The 21,722-nt window shown below is 37.0% G+C and overlaps 1 protein-coding gene across 1 annotated transcript; it reads right to left on the bottom strand.

The window, feature by feature from the left end:
• Positions 1–118: 118 nt before the first annotated feature.
• On the bottom strand, positions 119–19,338 carry eps8l1a (eps8 like 1a). Its single transcript, XM_022672429.2, has 15 exons — positions 19,219–19,338; positions 14,509–14,611; positions 13,847–13,896; positions 12,832–12,973; positions 12,629–12,720; positions 12,462–12,536; positions 8,678–8,826; positions 7,257–7,401; positions 7,107–7,153; positions 5,879–5,987; positions 3,825–3,959; positions 3,069–3,198; positions 2,538–2,691; positions 592–724; positions 119–463 (listed from the first exon to the last, which is right to left on the bottom strand). The coding sequence occupies exons 2-15, from the start codon at positions 14,609–14,611 to the stop codon at positions 377–379; spliced, it is 1,551 nt and encodes a 516-aa protein (XP_022528150.2). The 5' UTR covers positions 19,219–19,338; the 3' UTR covers positions 119–376.
• Between the last annotated feature and the right edge of the window lie 2,384 nt (positions 19,339–21,722).

Below are 21,722 nucleotides of genomic sequence, written 5' to 3'. Positions count from 1 at the left end.
AGCTTACTTAGTCTTGGCAAGATGGGATATGATGTTAGTAATTCATGTCACATGACCTTTGGCGTATCATTGTAAATTGTAAATTGTGGCATTAGACATAACTTTAGACACAGAAAGCTTTTTTTCTCAATATAAGTCCATTTACTGAGCACAACAGTTACAACAAATAGCATATTTGCAGGGCAGTGTTTTTTCTTTTTTTAAATCACTGCAGTAAATCCATCGATCACAACATACATCCTAAGATCTTAAGCTAAAGCTGATGTGAATATACAGTGAACAGATGTTCTGGAAATTAAAATATAATGTTTTTTTTTGTAATAACAGATAAGATATACATTTGTTTAGCATGTCATTTATGTGTGTGTGTTCTCAATTAAAATTCTCCTCCTTCCATCTGCGGATCCACTTTCATTTTCTGTTTCTTCATCACAGCATCCAGCTCTGTGGCTTTGTTTACTTTCTGTAAGAGGCAAAAAATATTAAAATAAATAAAAACTAAATACAATCTACTGCACAGCCTGGAAAAAGAAGATACAGCTTTATAAACTGATTGAGGGATATGGAATTTTATCATTGTAGCTGTGCTACCTCCAGCAGTGCCTTCTGTATTGTGAGCTGGCTGTAAACTCTGCCACCCTCTTGTGGAGAAACTGTACAAAGCTCTTCTTTATTCAGGGAGAAGAGCTGAGCTCCACTGAGAATTCCCAGACTGTTCACTGTGCTGAGAGACAAAAAGAAAGAATCAATTGAATATTACTCAGTTGTTTATATGATGTGTAAATGTCATGTTAAAACCTTAGTCATTAGTACACCCCATATTTAAACACATTAAAAACACACATGGGGATAAAACAGAAATGCATTTTGCTTGTGAGCAGAATATTAGGAAACCCCTCACGCTCATTACTATTTAAAATGTCTAAGATAAAATCAGGGGAAGCACGTTGGCTGCAGATCCTTAGAAAGAATATAGTTAAATATATTTTTAAAAGAGTCTTTTTTTATATAGAAGACCACAAGATGTGCAAAGAAGTCTCCAAAAACCCTAAAATGCCGTAACCGTTAGAAAGAGACCAAAGTTTATTTCCTTGGGAAAAGGAAACCCTTGCTGTAAAAATATGGCAATGTTTCTCAATACCAGGAATGCAGAGAACAGACTTCAGTGTTCTGGGGAATGCACCTGGACAAGCACCTTGTAAAAGCGAATTCACAAGAACAGAGGCTCTATTGAGATTTTGTGTATTGCTATTTCAGATAGTATTGAAGACCTTATATGGTCAAATATGCCTTTTAAGTCTCAAATCACTGTTATCCAAAGCTGTCCTGCTTAGCTAAAGCTGCCACAGAAGAGTATGCAGGCCTCCCAACATACAGTAACAGTACAAACAATAGTTCTTCATCAAATCAACTGCTATTTAACAACTTTTCTCCCTATGTCAACTTTACTACACCATACTACCCAGTTATAATTCATAATTGTGCGTCTGACCAGCATCTTCTGTCATTAAAAATCAGCATAGAATTACCACAAGAAAGCTGGATATTTCCATTCGATCTCAAAAGCAAGTCACAAATGGATGCATCCTCAGTTCTCAGAGCACAGTAAGAATACGTGAAAACATTTACAGTACTTGGTAAATGTGTTTTTGGAGACTAGAATGCAACTTGGGCAGTGGAAGGATGCAAAATCACTGTATTTTTTTGTCACAAAAGAGAACGAGAGACTGAAACATAGACAGCGAGAGGGAGAGACAGACAGTAAGCGAGAGAGAGACAGAATGAGAGAGAAACAAAGAGAGAGAGACAGAGAGACAGACATAGAAACGTACAGAGAGAGATAGACAGAGAGAAAGAAAAAGACAGAATTAGAGCGACAGAAAGTGAGAGACATAAAAAGAGAAAGACAGAGTGAGAGAGACATAAAGCGAGAGAGACAGAGACATAGAGAGTGAGACATAAAGAGAGAGACAGAGACATATAGAGCAAGAGAGACACAGAGAGAGACAAAATGAGAGACAGAGACATAGAGAGCGAGAGACATAGAGAGAGATAGACAGTGAGCAAGAACAAGACAGAGTAAGAGAAACATATAGAGTGAGAGAGACACAAAGAGAGATACAGACACAAAGAGCGAGCAAGAGAGAGAGAGACAGAGAAAAAGACAGGCAGACAGAGAGTGAGAGAGACAGAGAAAAAAGAGAGATGTAGAGTGAGATAGAGACAGAAACAGAGAGTGAGAAAAGTACAGAGAGAGACAGAAAGAAAAAATGATAGGGACAGAGAGTGAGTGAAGAGGAGACAGCATGAGAAAGAGATAGACAAAGAGAGAGAGATAAAGACAGAGACATAAAGAGTGAGAGACAGAGAGATTCATAGATAGTACAAGATAGACAGAGAGCAAGAAAAAGAGTTCGAGAGACAGAAAGTGAGAGACATAAAAAGAAAGAGATGGAGATATAGAGAGTGAGACAAAAAAGAAAGAGACATAGAGAGAGAGAGAGAGAGAGAGAGAGAGAGAAAGTGTGAGAACTTACTGCTCACTGAAGCCTTTGCCCTTGAGCCAGTCCTGCACCTCTCCAGGAGCTGAGTGATAGTTGAGAGAAGCAGTCTCGTTGGTCCTGGTGACGAACGAAGGACGTGTTCTCCCATTGGCCAGTCGCTCCGCAAGTTCATTATTCATGAGTGTTACTGATGATGGAAAAAGACATAAAACATATAACCTGGAAACTTTTATCTGTACAGACTGTAGTGTGTAATGTGTTTCCCTGCACACTTTATTATCGTCCTTTCACCCTGTTCTTTAATGGTCAGTGATTAAGAACACCAGCAGCACTGCTGTGTCTGATTCACTAGTATTAGTGACACAGAAACACACCACAGCACGACAGTCAGTATGAGTGCAGTGCTGAATGATCGACCACTCAAATAATACCTGCTTTGTGGTCGACATATGAGATGCTGGCCATGGAAGAACAGGGTTAAAGGAGAATTTCAGTCATGAATGCATTTTGCACAGTTCTGAAGGCAAGCAGGCAAGAAATCAGGTTGTAGTTGAAAAAAACGACCTCTCTCTCCATCATCTCCTATTGGTGGCATGCTGTGTGGGCGTGTCTCATTGTGGCTGTAGATTTCCCCTGAAGAACTGGGTACGACATACGAGAAACGTCCTCCTCCAGGCGGAGACAGAGGAATTCTCTGCAGGCGGAAAAGTACATTTGTGAAAATGCATATGCTAGTTTTAGAGAATAGTGTTTGTAAAAGTGAGTGTGTGTATACACAGCTGTGGAAAAAAGTAAAAGACCACTTAAAAATGAGTTTCTTTGATTTTACCAAATTAAAAACCTCTGGAATATAATCAAGAAAAAGATGGATGATCACAAGCCATCAAACCAAGCTGGGCTGCTTGAATTTTTGCACCAGGTGTGGCATAAAGTTATCCAAAAGCAGTGTGTAAGACTGGGGGAGGGGAACATGCCAAGATGCAGGAAAACTTTAACTGAAAACCAGGATTATTCCACCAAATATTGATTTCTGAACTCTTAAAACTTAAATAAAACATGAATATGATCTTGTTTTCATTGCATTATTTGAGGTCTGAAAGCTCTGCATCTTTTTGTTATGTCAGCCATTTCTTATTTTCTGCAAATAAATGCTCTAAATGAGAATATTTTTATTTGGAATTTGGGAGAAATGTTGTCCGTAGTTTATAGAATAAAACAACAATGTTCATTTTACTCAAACATATACCTATAAATAGCAAAATCAGAGAAACTGATTCAGAAACTGAAGTGGCCACTTTTTTCCAGAGCTGTATGTCTCACCGTGGATGGATGGCGCATCACTACACGAGAGTCTGGTTCTGTGTGGTTGACGGGTTCCAGGATGTTAGATGGAACGAAGCCAATCTGATCATAATTGTTTCTGCACTTCCACCACCGCTTAGACGACTCTAGCACCTGAGTGAAAGAGAAAAAGAGTGAGAGAAGATGCAGAATTCCCAGTTTATTAGAAACACCTACACTCAGTTTAATCTTTTTGGCCCATTTGTTCCCCGTAATGACTTTAGTTTATCTGTTGCTTTATCATTTATTGGCCTCATCAGTAGAAAGAGGCAACTGTAGGATTTCCACTGATCAGATCTTTTTTTGAGTGATACCACACCAAAAATACAGCATTATATACAACATTATATAACATTAACCCAGTTGTGTCATGTTTTGTGTTTGATACTGTTCTCAGTCAATCTTGCTCAGTTTTATTCCTCTTTACAAACCATAACCTTCATACATACAATATCTAACCATTAGTATTAGGTTTTTATCAATGAAGCAGTAAATCAAGGCATCCTATAAATTAGGTTTAAAAAAACATATATAACAAAATGTACATTAGGGATGCCTTCCAACCACTTGTCTTATCAACCACACAAGTCAAATAAAGTCACATTTATTTGTATAGCGCACTATCCAACCTTATATTGTCACAACATGATATTTGTTGGAATTTCATAATTAAGATAAAAAATGAACTAAATACAATACTTGTCTCACTCTCACTCACTAAGTTATGCCTCTGTTGAGTCCATTTACTACATTTCCCAGAATGCCCTACATTATGACTCCACTAAAACAAGTTTCCACTCCCAATCAGAGACTATTAACTCGCCCAGTTTCCCCAGAGTACTGATTTGCACCACCTGTGTATATATACTGTATAACTTCTTCTTTTCACCTGTGATTTTCGAAGTATTGACAATGACAGTGAACTGCATATTTAGTGTTTTTTGAACAATTGTTTTGCCCTTTGGATTTGTTTGCTGTATTCTTCTACTTGTATTTTAGTTTTCACACCTTAGCCTGTGTCTGTCTTGTGTTTTTCCTTTTTTTTTGGTCCTTCCTGCTTCTGTTGTCTGTTCTCTTGTTTTGTTTACCTCCCCATGTGCTCCATTTGCTTTACATAGCTCTGTTTTGTTTTTGGTCTTGTCTATGCCTTAGCTCCGCCCTGTCTTCTGTAACCCCGCCCCCTTGTTACTTCCACATGTGCTCCTTTGTTCTCTGTCATGCATTTAGTAGTAGACACTGTCTTTTTTTTATTTCTCTTTGTTTGATCCTCTATTCTGCTGTTTTGTAAATAGAAAATAAACAAAACCTGCATTTGCATTCTGCCCCCACTGTGTTACAGTAGTATTTTGTGGCTCTTTTCTGCTTTTGATTGCTCTCGTTCTCTGCCCATGTCTGTGCTTTTTTCTGAAGATCTTTTGGCTGGTTTATAGTATGGGTTTTGTGTTAATAATAAACACAAAGTATATTTTTATATTCACAAGCATCTAGTATATTTGCCTCTTGTGACAAGAACATGGAACCCCAATAAGCAAAAGACCCCCTCAAAGTTGTAGGAGGAATCCTTGTAAGAAAAAAAAGTTCAGTCCTAAATGGTAAACTTAGCCCTATAATCTTTATTTGCACATGCCCACAGGGACCATGAGACCAATTCTCTCATTCTGCTGATCTATAGAATTTTCACATTTTAAGTCCTTTGTGAGGTTTGCTACAAAACAAACAGCAGCTAGTTTGAGTGTATAGGTTCCTTCAGTATGTTTGAGTGTGTAGTTTGTCCCAATTGAATGGTTTTAAACCTGCACTCTTAAGGACTCGTACACTATAGGTATACAAAGTCACCTAAGTATGGACTCACAAGAAGAAACCCATCCTCCCTGTGGTCAAAATGACTAATTAATGGTATAAAACCCATTTATTAACTATAATTCTCTACTACTTTTTCGAAAGTATCCCTAAAGTAGTGCACAACATAGTGAAAATGGTTTCAGTTTCAAACACAACTTTGGTAAAGAAGCACTGAATTTAGTTGTAGGTACCTGTAGAGTTTCTCCATGCAACACTGAAAGCTCACTGCTGTTTCGGGCCACAAAGTCATAACTGCAGCGGTACAGCCGCTCCCCTTCTGAAGGAGGTGGGTTTTCCACACTGTAGAACACACAGGTATGCACATTATAATCGATGCACAGGTGCAGAGAAAACTATGCCTCGTTACTCACCATCGGTGTGTAGTCAACCCCCATACTATCTTACTATATATCTTAATATAAATCATGGTAGAGCTGCCTGTCCTCAGTGTTGAAGGTAATAAGAGCAAGTCAACCCTTTCTCTGCTGCTGAAAATGTTTACTGTATTTTTCACACTATAAGACGCACTGTATTATAAGGTGCACTATCAATGAACGTCTATTTTCTGGTCTATTTTCATACATAAGGCGCATTTTAAGAGCAATAAGGAACTTCTAATTCAGGTTAAGTAAGCCTAAGCTGAGTAAACAAAACTGTAATAAAAACAGACTTTCTTTTGAAGTAAAACTAGTGCTGGATGTTAATCTACACAAATTTCTCTCCTTAAAACACTGTTTATTTGGGTAAAGCACTTTAATTTATTTACAGTAAGCTTAGATTCACAAATTTCTCCAGCACTAAGGCTACAGATTTAGCAATAGTAGCTAACTGCTAGCGGCAAGAGGCTAATGTTGGTGACAGAGCTACATTGAGTAACCCTGAATGTTCCGGTAAACCAGTGTGATATTAGCTCGCATTTTGTCACACTTAGCTTATTTTAACATGATAAATGCACAGGTTATAGTCCAATATACTAACCTCTAAACAGCAAAAGACCTAGCGCAGTTAGCAGATAATGCTAATGCTGCTCCAGCACTGCTAGCTGGGGTTTGCAGGAGGCTACTGGCCGATAATACTCACCTCTGAATGTGGAAATAGCGGTTTGCGGCTAATGCTTATACTACTCCAGCCCCAGTGCTGGAGAACTAAGTGGCTTTACTGCTCCTTACAACCTGACTAGTAAAAGTCATACATAAGGCACACTGGATTAAAAGGTGCACTGACAATTTTTGGGGAAATTAAAGGATTTTAAATGTGCCTTATAGTGCAAGTCACTTCATTTGCTTAACAAGTTCATTGTTTGTTCTGAGTTTAGTTGTATTAATCACTTAACTCATCAGGTTTTACAGTGTGGGGAACCACAAGAAGAAATATTTTACTTAAAGAACCCTGTGTGGTTCCTTTCGCATATATACTTACTTTTCTTCTGTTGGCGAATTGGGAGGCAACGCGTCGGTAGAATCAAACTGAAATGACAGGAACAGTTTAATCAAATCAGTGTTTTACTGTGTAAGAGATACATTTGAGTGTGTGTGTGTGTGTGTGTGTGTTTCTGACGGTATATAAAACCTGCTGAGATTCTGGCTGGGCCTCATATTTGTGTTGCGACTCAACTGGATCCTCAAAAGCCTGACCGCTTGCATCACAAGCCTCAGGCTGCCAGCCATCCAGAAACACTGGAGTGTATGGTGACACTGGGTTCGTTTGCTGCGAACTGAGACAAAAACACAGTTATATAGTATGCAGTCTCCACAAATTATTGTTCAGAAATTGTTGTCTTTATATATATTATGCAGGCCCGATACAGGCCAGTTTCAGCTATAATGTACATTAGTCATAGTTTTAGTCAGGTTGAGCAGGTGAGGTGAGGTTGTCTAGGTGTGAGGTGTGGTGTAGGTGTGACATAAATTAGGTGTTGGTGAGGTTTATATGATATGTTTGTGTGGATTTGTTTTGTTTAAAGTGTCTCAAACTAACAATGAAGACAGACAGTGTGTCTAGGTTGAAAGTGCATGAAAAAGCAGCTTAATGTTCATAACAAAGTGTTTAGCATATATATATATATGTGGCTGTATGATTGTATTAGCAAAAATTGGCGATACTATATGTATCAATTCAACATATTGTGATATATTGCAATATTGTAAAACAATGGCTTATATGATGATACAAAGGGATATTTAGTTTTATGCAAAATTTTGAGAAAACAACAACATGTACCACACTCTTTGTCACAGACATGACTGGAAAAATAGCTGCACCCAGAGGAAAGTGTCAGATGAGCATTTATACTAATATGGAAAACACGTGGTCATATTATTTTGGGCAACACATATGAAAGAATGTGTAATGTTTATGTACAACATTAACATGCCAGAGGTGTTGGCAAGGAGTTGTAGAGGTTCTTAATGGTGTCCAGCTTAAATATTCATGCAGTTCCTGCTGATTTTGCAGTAGGAGTGGAGTGTTAAGTGCACATCCAATAGCTTCCCACACCTTTTCAATTATCTGTCAATGCAGTTGGCTATGGCATAGTATCTGTGTCTTCAAGGCAAACTTTTGTTGAGCTGTCAAAGTGCCTGTAATAAAGACCAAAGGTGATCTGGCATCTGATCACCAGGCCGTCTACACATGTGATGCCTGACAACAAACGGCATTCCTTGGTGTTGAAGTTCCTCCACACACAGAGTGATTGACTGTTTCCACCAACACAAAAGTGGGCTTGTCACTGAAGATGACCTGCTGCTATTCTGAGTCACACCATGACACTCTGGTACTCTGGTGGTATCCTGTCAATTGATTCCTTATGTGTGCAACTATTTTTCTGACAGCGAGTGTATTAAAAAAACGCACCATCAAATGCATAATTTTTAAGCCCAATAACTCTAAGTTTGATGATAATGCTAATAAATGCTAATTTAAAGCTAATTTATAACATAAAGTGAACATAGTTCAAAGAAACATGCGTCTAAAAAACCTGTAATACAGACTATGACTGGGTCCAGTTGGGGCCGAGAGATTCCCACAGTTCCCTCTCCTCCTGACTGAGATTCTGCTGCAGAAGACCAACCGCCCCACTGGTCAGAGCTGGGCTTGACACACCCGCTGCCATGTCAGGACCACCTGTGGTTTTCACCAGCTGGTCCACACACAGACACACACACACACACACACAAATGGTTTCTTCATTTAGTTTTTTACTTTTTAAAATGATCTAACTCAGTGGTTTTTAATCTGTGGTCCGCGGCCCCAAGCGGGCTGCAGAGGTACTACAACAGGGGCTGTAGGCCAAAATATGTTTCTTTTTTCTTTCCTAAACATACATAGTTCAGCAAATGTAAATTAAGAGATGACTGACATTTAGTTTATTTATTTGCAAAATAAAACATGTTTAGGTCATTGATGATTTGCAGGTTTAGTAGATAAATGCTTAAAAACAGGGTCTTTTTTTTCTGACTGAAAAAAAAAACAAAGAAAAGCAAGCATTAAGCAATATGAAAAAATACAGCAGTGTGTACCTAGAACAGGGATTTATGTGCACAGGAACAGAAAACAAGCAAGCTGATGCTTGTGCTGTATTTAATTTGGGAGAGTGGAAAGTTCTGTGGTGGGCAAAGAGAACCCCTGATGTAATTAACTGTTTGGTCAAAATGTACGGTGAAAATTGACTTCAATGAGAATTCTACTACTAAATTTTGGTTTAAAATTTTTCCCTTTTTTTCAATTTAGCTAGGCCAATTGTCTCACCCATTCAGCTGCTAGTCAGCTGTTAGTCAGATCTATATCCACAATACAGGGAGGGTGAAGACTAGCACATGCCTCCTCCAGCACGTGTAAAGTCAGCCACCGCCTCTTTTCAAACTGCTCCTGATGCAGCATTGCCAAGTAGCATCACAGTGCACTGGAAGGAAAGCGCAGCAACTCGTTCAGATACATCAGCTCACAGGTGCCTCATACTGATCGACATCACCCTAGTAGTGATTGCAGGAAATAGCATCATCTCCCCACCAAGAGAGAGCAAGATCAAATGTGCTCTCTCAGGGCTCCGGCAGCTGATGGCCAGCTGCATATTAGGGATTCGAAATAGGGATCTCTCGATCAAAGTGGCAGCGCTTTAGACTGCTGGACCACTTGGTGCCCCTACTACTACATTCTTAAAGATAAAGCTGCAAAACAAAAGTATGTTTAAGCAAAATACCAAAGAAGAAGCACTTTTATTATCATTAAGAATAATGGGCATCATTCTTAAATATCATATTTTCTGATTTCTGTCAGATTCCTGATGTGTTTGAAACCACAGAATCACTTTAATTATTGATGTACCACCACTCAACATGCTAACGTGGGGCTTAGATGGGTGGAGCATAGGCTAGGTGGGTTTCAGGTGGGTTCTGTGTGTGTTTTTACAGGACTTATCACAAGCCGACAGTAAGTAAAAAAAAATGTTGAGGATCGTGTGGATTAAACACATCTTTTAAAGCCCTGTCTTCTCATCACTACTTCTGGCTGCACACTCTGGGAAAGTTATTCTCTGCAGCAGATGCATTTAGGATCTCTATTTCAGTGGGTGGGACTTCTCCCAAAAAACTTTGCTAGATCATTAATCCGATAATCCAGTAAGGGGAGTCCTGGCACATTTTATGTTCCACTTAAAGCACAGTGTAGTATTGTTCACAACTTGTGCTCTCACAATGACAGATCTCTTCTAATAAACTAAACAAATTCCAATATAGAATATGTGTGCAAATGTTGCAAGAGTTGGTGGATGGGGCCCAATGTTTGTGAAAGAGATGTGTAATTGTGAAGAACCTCTTTCAGACTCACACATCTCTTACAAATGGTCTTATTTGGTAAATATAATTTTTTGTATTTTTAACAATACTTTTGCTTAAGTATCACTTTCAGCTCATTTTATTTACTCTATCCAACTGCATCCTCTATTCTGCTTAACCTGTTGGTCTTCATTCTTGCAGGCTTGCAGGTAAAAACTGCACTGTTTGCCAACTCAGACTCTATCACTGTGAACAAATGCACTCATGCATAATTAATCAATCTGTACTCAGCCTTATCAAGCCTTATGAAAGAACATTTGGAGAAGAATGAAGGTCCAGAAGGTTCCGCCCAGATTTTTAAAGAGCTATTACTGAGGCATACTGAGGCACACCTTCACGATCATACCTATATTACAGCTTTAACTCAAATCAACTATATATAAAGGTATACAGCACCAGTCAAAAGTTTTTTTTTCTCCATGTAAATGAATATTACAGTCATACAGACTATGAAGGAACACATAAGAAACCATGTACTAACTAACAAGTGTTAAAATAACAAACAAGTGTCAAAATACTCTGTGAAGCATTTAGGTGGCTCTTATCATCTTGGGTACTGTCAGGGGCGTGGCAGCAAATTCTGGGCCCTGTACACCCTCTATGTTAATGGGCCCCTATCCATGCCAGTAAACAAAGGAAAGTGAGTGAAAAAAAAAATCAGGATTTTCATGGGCCCCTCTCCCTACTCGGGCCCTGGGTAGTCAGGTCCACTTTTCCCCCCACTACCACACCCATGGGTACTGTTAACTTGTGGTTTCTGAAGCTGGTAACTCTGATGTACTTCTCCTGTGCAACAGAGGGAACTCTTACTCTTCCTTCTATAGGGCGGCCTTGATGAGGGCCATTTTCATCATCACGTTTTTTAATGGTCTTTGCGTCTGCACTTGGGGTACTCAAAAAATGTTCTTGATTTTTTTTAGATTAACTGACCTTCATTTCTAATTATAGTACTTTTTTCTTGAATTAGTTGAGTAGTTTTCACCATAATTCTCTGGATTCACCCACTCTACCTCTTCACTACACAACTGATGCTCTCAAACACATTAAGAGGGCAAGAAATTCAGATAATTAACTCTGGGCAACTGAAAGCCATCTAAGCAAGAGGTGCCTACTTTGTATTTAAAAAAATTACTAAATAATTCCATATTTTTTTCTTTATTGTTTTGATGACTTTAGTAATAATATACAATGTAAAACATTTTAAGATAATGAAAAAACACTAAAATTAAGGTGTGTCCAAATGTTTGACTGGTACTTTACTAAGAACAATATATTGCCTACAGGATTTGCCATTTCTGGATTGGTGGAGTTTGGAGCCAAATGCTGGATATATGTAACAGATATGGACAAAATGGATTAGATTAGATTACATTAAACTACATTACAGTAAGAGGACACTTTTATCCAAAGCGACTTACAAATAATTATGTATATTAGCAATAGACGACACAGAAGTTCAAGACAAAAACATTTAAGACAGGGCCTAAAGAAGGGAATAATGAGGTTAGAAGTAGTTAGTTTGTTAGAGGTGTTAGGAGAGTAAGTTCTCTTTAGAGCTCTGTCTTCGGGAGTTTCTTAAAGATAGAGAGGGACGCTCTACATTGGGAAACTATGTATGGGAACAGTCTGGATTGCTTTGTATGAATAAGGGAGCATACGCCTTTAGGAGTGATCAGTGCAGGTAGTCATCACTGTCATCACCTTGTAGGCAATTGTAAGGGCTTTGGATTTTATACAAAGAGCAACTGGTAGCTAGTGGAGCTCAATGAGTAGCTCCAGTATGAGATCAAGTATATTATGTGAATAAGCTGGTTTGGAAATCTGTCCTTCTTGTACACAACTTAATGTGAAAGGAAAATAAATAAACATGCATGGACGCAAAATTGACATATATTTGCAGTATTTTAGTCTTGTCATGGTGTGCGCACATGTATACACTAACCAGGTCTAGAGGAACGAACAGGTGATGCAGCAGCTCCTCTGAGCTGGGCTTTGATATCTCGTTCTTCAGGCGGCCCTGGAACATAAAAAATAAAACCCCAGCATGGGAAGAATGTTTGCATCCCAAAACCGCCATACCTTATATAAAGACTATAAAGCGAGCTTTACCAGCAGACTAAATGAGTATTTTATCTTCTGGAAAATGTCCACAAACTCCTGCTCTGATGGACCGCTTGGCACCTCCTCTGCCATCAGGTCATCTGCAGCACACACAAAAACAAACACATACTAAAAAATTAAAAAAAAATAATAATTTTGCGAGTCTGTTTTCGTAATTCTCCATCTCTATCTCCATCTTTCTCCTCTCTTACACTGCTGTTTCTTCTTCTTGCTGTTGTCCTTCTTGGCCTTTTTTTTCTTCTTGCTCTGCTCAACAGCAGTCCGAGAATTAGCTGCCTGCTGCAAGCGGCCCATGAATGTCTCCACGTCAGCAAAGCAGTGGTTCAGCAGATCCTGAATGACACAAAGTATATTTAGATGATTTGGTGATTGGTATGCAATTCAAGTATGCCCTAATTTAGGCTACTGTGTACTGAATGAATTATATTAGATTGGATCAATATTTGTGAACACCCTTCTAATGAATGCATTCAAGGTTATAAACCCCCACTGGGGTGATCATTTTACATCCTGACCTTACTAATGCTTTTGTCACTGAAAATCTATCCAAAAAAGGATGAAAACCATTAAAAAATATATTTTTGGAAAAACAATGAATAAAAAATGTTCCTTAATATACTTGTCCAGTTTGTGTATTTAGAGGTGGCTTCTTTTAACAGGACAAAGCTAACTGCCACACTGCAAATATTGTTTAGGAATTGTTTGGGAAAAGCTGACATTGTTGACCTCGCTTCAAACATTTCTGTATCTTAAACTGGTTAAGCATATTGTTACGTTCCAATGAAAAACAAGTATCTCCATTTTTGGCGAAAAACCCCCAGAAAAACTGTCCCTTGCACTGTGCCATAATTTCTTCATGAATGGACCAATAGAAATGCATCAAAATGACCTAAAATGATCTCTTTTTACATTTATTTCCATTGAAATTTTAAAGTTTCTGTTTTGGAGTTACTTGTTTTTCATTGGACTGCGACAATATGCCATCAATGCTATATTTATGCTATGTTAATAGAAAAGTCAATAAAATATGCACTTTGACTGGGGTGACCCAATTTAAAATATGACACGAGGTCTCCTTAAGATGTGTAATGAGATTTTTTCACTTTTAAAACTACAATCAAAATTTTACGACAGTGACTTTATGAATGATATAGAAATAAAAAGCATTTATACACTTGAACAATGTAAATAACTATTCATACATACCACTTCTCGCTGTGCATTTATGACATGTGGAACTGTCTTCTTTCCATTAACTAGAATACAAAAGCAGAAGCATCACTGCTTACTGAAAAGCAATAAAAACTCTACATTGTGTCATTATTTTTTCTTTATTTTTATGTAGGCCATATACACAGATCCCCCATAACATTAGCACCACTGTCAGGTGAAGGGAAAAACATTATTTATCTTCGTCTTCAATGGCACCTGTCAGAAGGTTGGGTATATTAGTTAGGAAGTGAACAAATCACTTCCTAAAGGTTTTTTTTTTTTCAAAACAGGAAATATTCATATAGCATTATTGGCAATGGTCAAATTTTGATGGTTAGATGACTGGGTTAGAACATCTCCAAAACAACTCTCAAGGTGGTCCAATGAAGGACAAGCAGTGAATCAGAGACAGGGTCATGGGCAACTAAGACTCACTGATGCAATTCTTGGAGGCCCAACCTCAGAACTTACAGCATTTAAAGGTTCTGTTGCTAATATCCATCCATCCATGTATCCATATAATCAATATTTTAAATATTGATTTTTTTAAATATGTTAAAAACGCATAGCAAATTGATTTACTATAATTTTAGGTACATTTGGACAACACATAAAAAACAAACAAAAAAAAAACAGACAGACACTGTTGTACACACCATTGGCGTGGGGGTTGTTAAGCTGAGCATCTCCAGGCAAAACTTTTAACATTCGGCTGTTAACGTTTGAGTGTTTCCTAGGAAGAGCCTGTGGAGCCGCCATCTGAGAGGGAGAGAAAAGAGAGAATGCAAAATTAAACATATTGTACAAATGTTTAAAAAAATTATGCAAAAAAAATAAGTACAATCACAAAGTACATTAAGTACAAGTCAATTTCTACTGATTTAATCTACTCTTTTAGTATTTAATCTAAGATATTTCTCAATGGAATGATTTGAACAGCCTGAAAAGATATTTCAAGACAGTCCTGCAGTCTGCTAAAAACAAAAGCTGGACAGAAATGTTATAATTCAAAGGGACAACGATCCATCCAAAGTGTGTAGGGAGCAAAGAAACTAACCTAAAGTTCTAATTGGATTTAAATTGGAATAATCTGTGATTAAAGTGAGCCAGTGTGCACCAGGACATCTCACAAGCTGCCAGTATGTATAAAAAAGTTTTTTTATGGAATTAAACCCCATACAAACTGTAAGAAAGTCAAACCAAAGGCCTTATAGACAAGTCAATTCGGTGGCCATCTTTAAGCACTTATTCTAGTCCTTGCAAGCCCAGCCTTCCATTTGTTTGAATGGGTAGAGACCAAAATACTGGAAACCAAACATTGGATTACTATTTCAGAAACAATTTTAAATTACTGATAAAATCTGATGAACAAATCGTGAACAGTTTGTAGTGTTCGACTTAACAATACTCAAAGAATTCGATTTTTAAGCTTGTAATGGCTGCTGCGCATGCGCACATTTCCACAGCTAAGGAGGCTTCCCCACTAGCGTTCTGACCCACCTCCACTCTCAGAACGAACAACCAGCAAGCTGATTGGCTGTCTTTGCTGAAGGACGACAACAGACATCATGTTTAGCATTACAAGAGCTCCTATTTATACAGCATTCAGTGACCTTTCTCCTTATTTATAAGGTCTCTGGTCCAAGACTCAAGCAGAACCTTCTCAAGATCAAAATCTTCATTTCAGGGAAGGGCTCTGATTGGAGACCCTGCTCAACTGCTCAAACTCATTAATCTGGTAATGCCTAGCCCTACTAAGGATTTTTGTCATCTTAACCCATGTTTAAATCTTGAATCAGAAACATTTTTCTGTGATTTTTTTTCTGCTTTTAGTCACTGATGTTTTTTCAGCTCATTAGTTGACTGTGTTTCAAAGTAACCTTTGTTTCCCACTAGAGAATCAGCTCCACCTCACACTACAGAATACCTACAGTTCTAATTATATTAAACATGCTATAATTATGATTCATGTACGGTACTGCCCAACTGCTCTGAGAGAAGATTAGAGAACTAAAGGTTCGATTACCCACCCAGTAGAGGATTATCCTCAAAATCCTACAGATTATCCTACAGTTTGTACTGTCCTGATTGCACAGTACCATTGAAAAGTTTGGATACACCTTGTTCAATGTTTATATATTGTTTATTTTTCCTACATTGTAATTTAATACTGAAGTCATCCAGATTATTAATGAACACATAAGAAATCATGTAGTGAAATAAAAATGTTTAACACACCAAAAATAGGTGGCTCTTTTCTATGGCACTTGTACCTTGTGGCTTCTGAGGCTGGTAACTCTAATGAACTCTAAAGAAACTCTTCCTTTCTGGCGTGCTCCTGATGAGTGCCAGTTTCATCATAACATCTTTGCAACTGGACTCTCAAAAAAAATTTCAACAAAAGTTTTTTGTTGAAGTTAAGATTGACTGATATTAGATTTTGCAGTATTTCCACGGGACTTTAAAACCCGACAAAAATGTATTCACTCCTGTCTGAAGTCCTTAATATAAAAATATTATTATAGCATTATCGTTTTAAACTTATAAATCTAGACAACTGTGTCTCATTAACACCTAAAACAAATGAGAGATAAATGCTATGAATTCATAATGATTGACCTAACCTTGACCTTCGGTGTTCCCCAGGGTTCCATATTGAAAGCAACACTATTCAATTTTGTCTGCAAAACAGCATTATTTTGCCTCAGAACTGCAGTATATCGAAATACAAGGGCTGCAGCATGTTCCCACTGGCTGAGAACATGCTGCAGAAAAATCTAAACTCATACCGAAGATCTGAGGAGTCCTGCAGCAGCAGAGCTAACTCTAAACTATGCGTTCTTGTGGTCTTCCAGGAATGAAATTTCCTGCTTTACGAAATGTTGACAATGGCTCCCTGAGCATGACCCGTGATACTGAAAAGATGAGAATGCTTTAACTCGGGCATGAATACATGCCTTTATCTCAGTTCCGGTTGTTTGTTTTGCTTTACATTTCTTTCCTATTTACTTCCATGTGTTTAAATTTCTTCCTGTTGTGTTGTTTTAGCACCTGGATGCTGTTTTACTAGTGTTTCCTCTCATGATTTTTTTGCACTTTATGTCAAAAGACCCAAAAAAAGAGAGGAAAACTTTCTAACTTCAGACTGGTTCTGGGTAGTTAAGCTAACTGCAATACAATTTTCTCTTTTTTCTGCTGCTTAAAATAACAAAATGTTTGAAGGATAGTTTTAGACTACTCTACATTCTTAACCTTATATATATATATATATAAAAAAGAGACCACTTAAAAATTACATTACATTACATTACATTTGGCAGACGCTTTTGTCCAAAGCGACTTACCATAGTCAAGTACAATGTAAAATAAGTTTAAAGGTAAAAACAACTTTGGATAGGGATAAAAGGAGGACAAAGGGGAATAATAGGATAGAGGAGTGAAGGAGGGGAAGAAGGAAATGAGGTTAGAAGTAGTAAGTGTGTTAGAGGTGTTAAGAGAGTAAGTGCTCTTTGAAGAGCTCTGTCTTCAGGAGTTTCTTAAAGATAGTGAGAGATTCTCCTGATCTGGTAGTGGAAGGTAGTTTGTTCCACCATTGGGGAACTCTGTATGAGAACAGTCTGGATTGCTTTGTGTGAGTGTTTGTTTGGTAAAGCGAGGTGACATTCATTGGAGGAGCGCAGCGGCCGGGAGGTAGCGTAAGCCTTCAGGAGCGAGTGCAGGTAGGAAGGAGCCTGTTCTGTCATCACCTTGTAGGTGATTGTAAGAGCTTTGAATTTGATGCGAGCATCAACTGGTAGCCAATGGAGCTCATGATGAGTTCCTTCGATTCTACCAAATTGAAAACCTCTGGAATATAATTAAGAGGAAGATGGATGATCACAAGCCATTAAACCAAGCTGAACTGCTTGAATTTGTGCACCAGGAGTGGCATAAAGTAATCCAAAAGCAGTGTATAAGACTGGTGGAGGAGAACATGCCAAGATGCATGAAAACTGTGATTAAAAACCAGGGTAATTCCACCAAATATTGATTTTATTCATTCATTCATTCATTCACTCATTCAATCCATCACAGAATATAGATTTCTTAACTCTTAAAACTTTATGAATATGAACTTGTTTTCTTTGCATTATTTGAGGTCTGAAACCTCTGCATTTTTTTTATTTCAGCCATTTCTCATTTCCTGCAAATAAATGCTCTAAATTACCATATTTTTATGGAATTTGGGAGAAATTGTTGTGTAAACAGGGACTGTGTTACTGTGCTAAAATATCCCAGCCTTTTAGTCATTTTACAAGATTTTTAATTTTTTGTTATGAATAAAATGTTTTCAAGTACACTGCTGTTTTAAAAAAACATTAGAAAAAGGAGGTCTACTTCTATGCTGTGAGAACATAAATTTGCAAAATCCAATTCAATACTATGCTAGGAAGAATTATGAAGATAGGCTGTAGGCTATATATGTCATTTCCTGGTAGGCCACTAGTTCCATTCTCCATGTTCTCTTAACACCATGAGTCATTTTTGATGCAGGAAAATGAACAATTACACACAAAACTAAAAAAATTAAGTATGATGTTTATTGTATCCAGTCTTTAAACTTTAATAACTTTAACTTTAACGTTAATATATGATGGTAGTTTGAAAATAAACTACTCTCAAACTGATAATTAATGCCAGCTTATGCAACAGAAATAACTAACATTTTACATAAAAATGTAGTGGTACCATTTAGTATTAAAGCAATACCATAGAACAATAATATTAAATGTTTAAAGAAGTCTATGTAAAGTTATTTTTTTTACCTATTTATATGGTACAAAATGGTTCTTTTATGCCATTACATGACAAATTGTGTAAACAGTATATGCCAGTTTTGGAACAAATTATTATTTTACTCAATTAAATTTCATATTATTTAAAAAATAACAGATACAAAAGAAACCAGATACATTAAAAGGAAATTTACAGTTAACTACTGCTAAAATCAAAGTGACTTCGTTTTTTAAGATTATTTTAAAAGCAGTGTGATTACAGTAACATCATAAAATCAGATGTCATAGGTAATTTGCTCAGATAATCCAGTATTTTCCCAAAAATCATAATATATCTTCACACTGTAGCCTCAAACAGCATGGAAACATAGTTTCCATTACCACCATTGTTTAGTATCCAGTTAAACATAACAAACGTCATTCATATTTAACCGTATTCAAATCTCTTTATTCCAAAGTTACTTTTGTTGTTGGCAAATGCAAACTAGGCTCTTGTACTACTGGTACTACTGTAGTTTAAAACATATTGTATATAAATTGTATAATCAATAAAAAATGAGTATGAAAAGAATTAATCTGTCAAAATCTTACCGTGTGTTCATGTGTGCGCCACTCTCCCACGTTCTCTGTTTATGTCTAATAGAGAAACACAGAAACTTGAAAAACGAGAACACCTGTCAGGTCCCTGCCAATCTTTCTCTCTCTCTCTCTCTCTCTCTCTCTCTCTCTCTCTCTCTCTCTCTCGTTCTCTCCCTCTTCATGTGTGTGTGTGTTTGAGGGAGAGAGAGAGAGAGAGAGAGGGTAGGGTGTGTGTGTTTTGACTCACAGACTAATCAGTGTGTTCCAAAAAGCAGCCATAAAAAAGTGGCAAATAAAATGACTGGCTAATTACTGCTTCATTCATGCAAATGCCTAATTACGCTCATTACTTACACTGATCTAACCTATGTGTTTGCACACACACACACACACACACACACACACAAATTCACACAGATACACATATACACACATTCATGTGACTGGCAAAGAAACTGTCATTCCTTTACTGTCTCAGCCAAGCCTGTCTAACCAGCTCTGCTCTCTCTCTCTCTGTTCTCTCTTTCTCTCTCTCTTGTGCTCAGAGGTATTAAAGGAATGCTATTACCTCAGTGCCTGCACTATTTGCTCTGCAGGTGTGCTTGCAAAGAGCTGCGAGTAGTTGAAGCGTTTCGGATGTGGCAGGAGACAATAAAAGCCACTTTGATTCCACTGTAAATATTTTCTCTCAGTGCTTGAATTCTTTATAAACCTATATAGCAGACAGATGTGGGCCACTTTTGCATTGGCAAACTTCATTTAAGCAAAAAGTGGCCCACAAAGATCTGATGAGGCCCAAAAGAAGGTCCCAAAATATATCTGGGCCACTTCTTTGAAAGACATGAATTCTGGGTCATGCCAGATAACGCTGCTTGCCATCAGCAGCCGGAGTCAGAGAGAGCACTACAGGCCTTGCCCTCTCTGGGTGGGTAGATGGCCATTTCTCTTTTTCCCTTATCACTGTATGCATCAATGTTATGTTAATCAGAACAGGCCTCTGTTAGCTGATGTTTCATAGCTGGGTCGCTGCGCTTTCCTCAGGGAATGCTAGCTACCCAGTAATGCTGCAAGCTAAGTGGATTCTAATGTATCAGAGGCAAATTGTGCTATATATATATATATATATATAAATGGTATAACATATATATATATATATACATATATATATATATGTATATATATATATATGTATATATATATATATATGTATATATATATATATATATATATATATATGTATATATATATATATATATACATATATATATATATATATATATATATATAGCACTGTCACTTCTATTAAAAATAATAAAATTATTATTTTAAATAATACTTTTAAAAATACTTTTAAAAATAATAATGGTACATGTACACTAAATCAGAAAAAGTTGGGGAAAAAAGTCATTTTCTATTACTTTGATTTCTATTACATTGAAATTCACTTCAAAGCCTCAATTAAGACCACAGGTTTGTATCCATCCACCTCTTCACCTCTACAGAATGAGCTGCAGAATGGTGGAAGGCTCAACCTGCTGTATTGTTCAAGCCACTGAACCGCCAGCGCCATCGTGCGGTGAGAGCGTGCAGCGCGTTCTCTGGCTGAAACCAACCACGTTACATAACAGCCTGCCTTCAGGGCCTCGTGTAGAAATACTCCGCCGTTCAAATTCTTCAGTGTGAACATCATTATGAAGACCTTTAGTGCACCACTCCTTTCTACCGCTTAAAGCTAGAATTAGTCTTTTAAACTACAAGTAAAGTACGATAAGCTTTACGGAGCGAGCTTTCAGCTACTACTCTGTACGGTCTCCCAGACTCCCCCTACCACCGCCAGTGAACACACACACACACAGACAGTACAGATACAGATAGTACATTTTTATTATTTCATTTAATTCAAAATAAATAAATAAATGATAAATAAAGAGCCGGGAAAAAAACTATAAAATGCAAAAAATATATATTTTGAATTACTTCATTTAATTCTAAATAAAAAATACCCCCCTAGCCAAGAATTTAAGCAAATGAGAAATATGTTTTTGAATTATTTTATGTAATTCTAAATAAATAAGTAAACAAACCCCTAACCTACAATTTAAGCAAATGAAAAAAATATTTAATTCTAAATAAATAAATAAAACCCTAACTGAAAATGTTAAGAAAATGAGAAAAAGTGCTTTGAGTGATTTCGTTTAATTCTAAATAAATAAATAAACCCGAAAATGTAAGCAATTACTTTTTTTTCTTTGCCACTGTAACGGTCACGACCTCGTCACTGTATATATATATATATATATATATATATATATATATATATATATATATATATATATATATATATATATATATATATATATATAGCCACTAAAAAGCGCTATATAAATAAAAAGTTAATTAAATTAAATGTTTTGAGTTATTTTAAACAAATAAATAAATAACCAAAATATGAATGTACTAAATTAAATAAACGCATAATCGTAACTTTAAACAGGCAAAAATATTTTTATAGTGTT

The sequence above is a fragment of the Astyanax mexicanus genome, chromosome 19, assembly GCF_023375975.1.
Source record: "Astyanax mexicanus isolate ESR-SI-001 chromosome 19, AstMex3_surface, whole genome shotgun sequence".
Lineage (NCBI taxonomy): Eukaryota > Metazoa > Chordata > Actinopteri > Characiformes > Acestrorhamphidae > Astyanax > Astyanax mexicanus.
This window is presented reverse-complemented; position numbering and strand designations above follow the sequence as displayed.

Excerpts from the sequence above, each read along its gene's own strand:
- eps8l1a (XM_022672429.2), bottom strand. The coding sequence starts at position 14,611 with ATGGCGGCTCCACAGGCTCTTCCTAGGAAACACTCAAACGTTAACAGC. Across the intron at positions 12,537-12,628 it reads AATACTCATTTAGTCTGCTG|GGCCGCCTGAAGAACGAGAT; the intron begins GTAAAGCTCGCT and ends TTTATGTTCCAG. Across the intron at positions 3,199-3,824 it reads TGATGCGCCATCCATCCACG|AGAATTCCTCTGTCTCCGCC; the intron begins GTGAGACATACA and ends TTCCGCCTGCAG.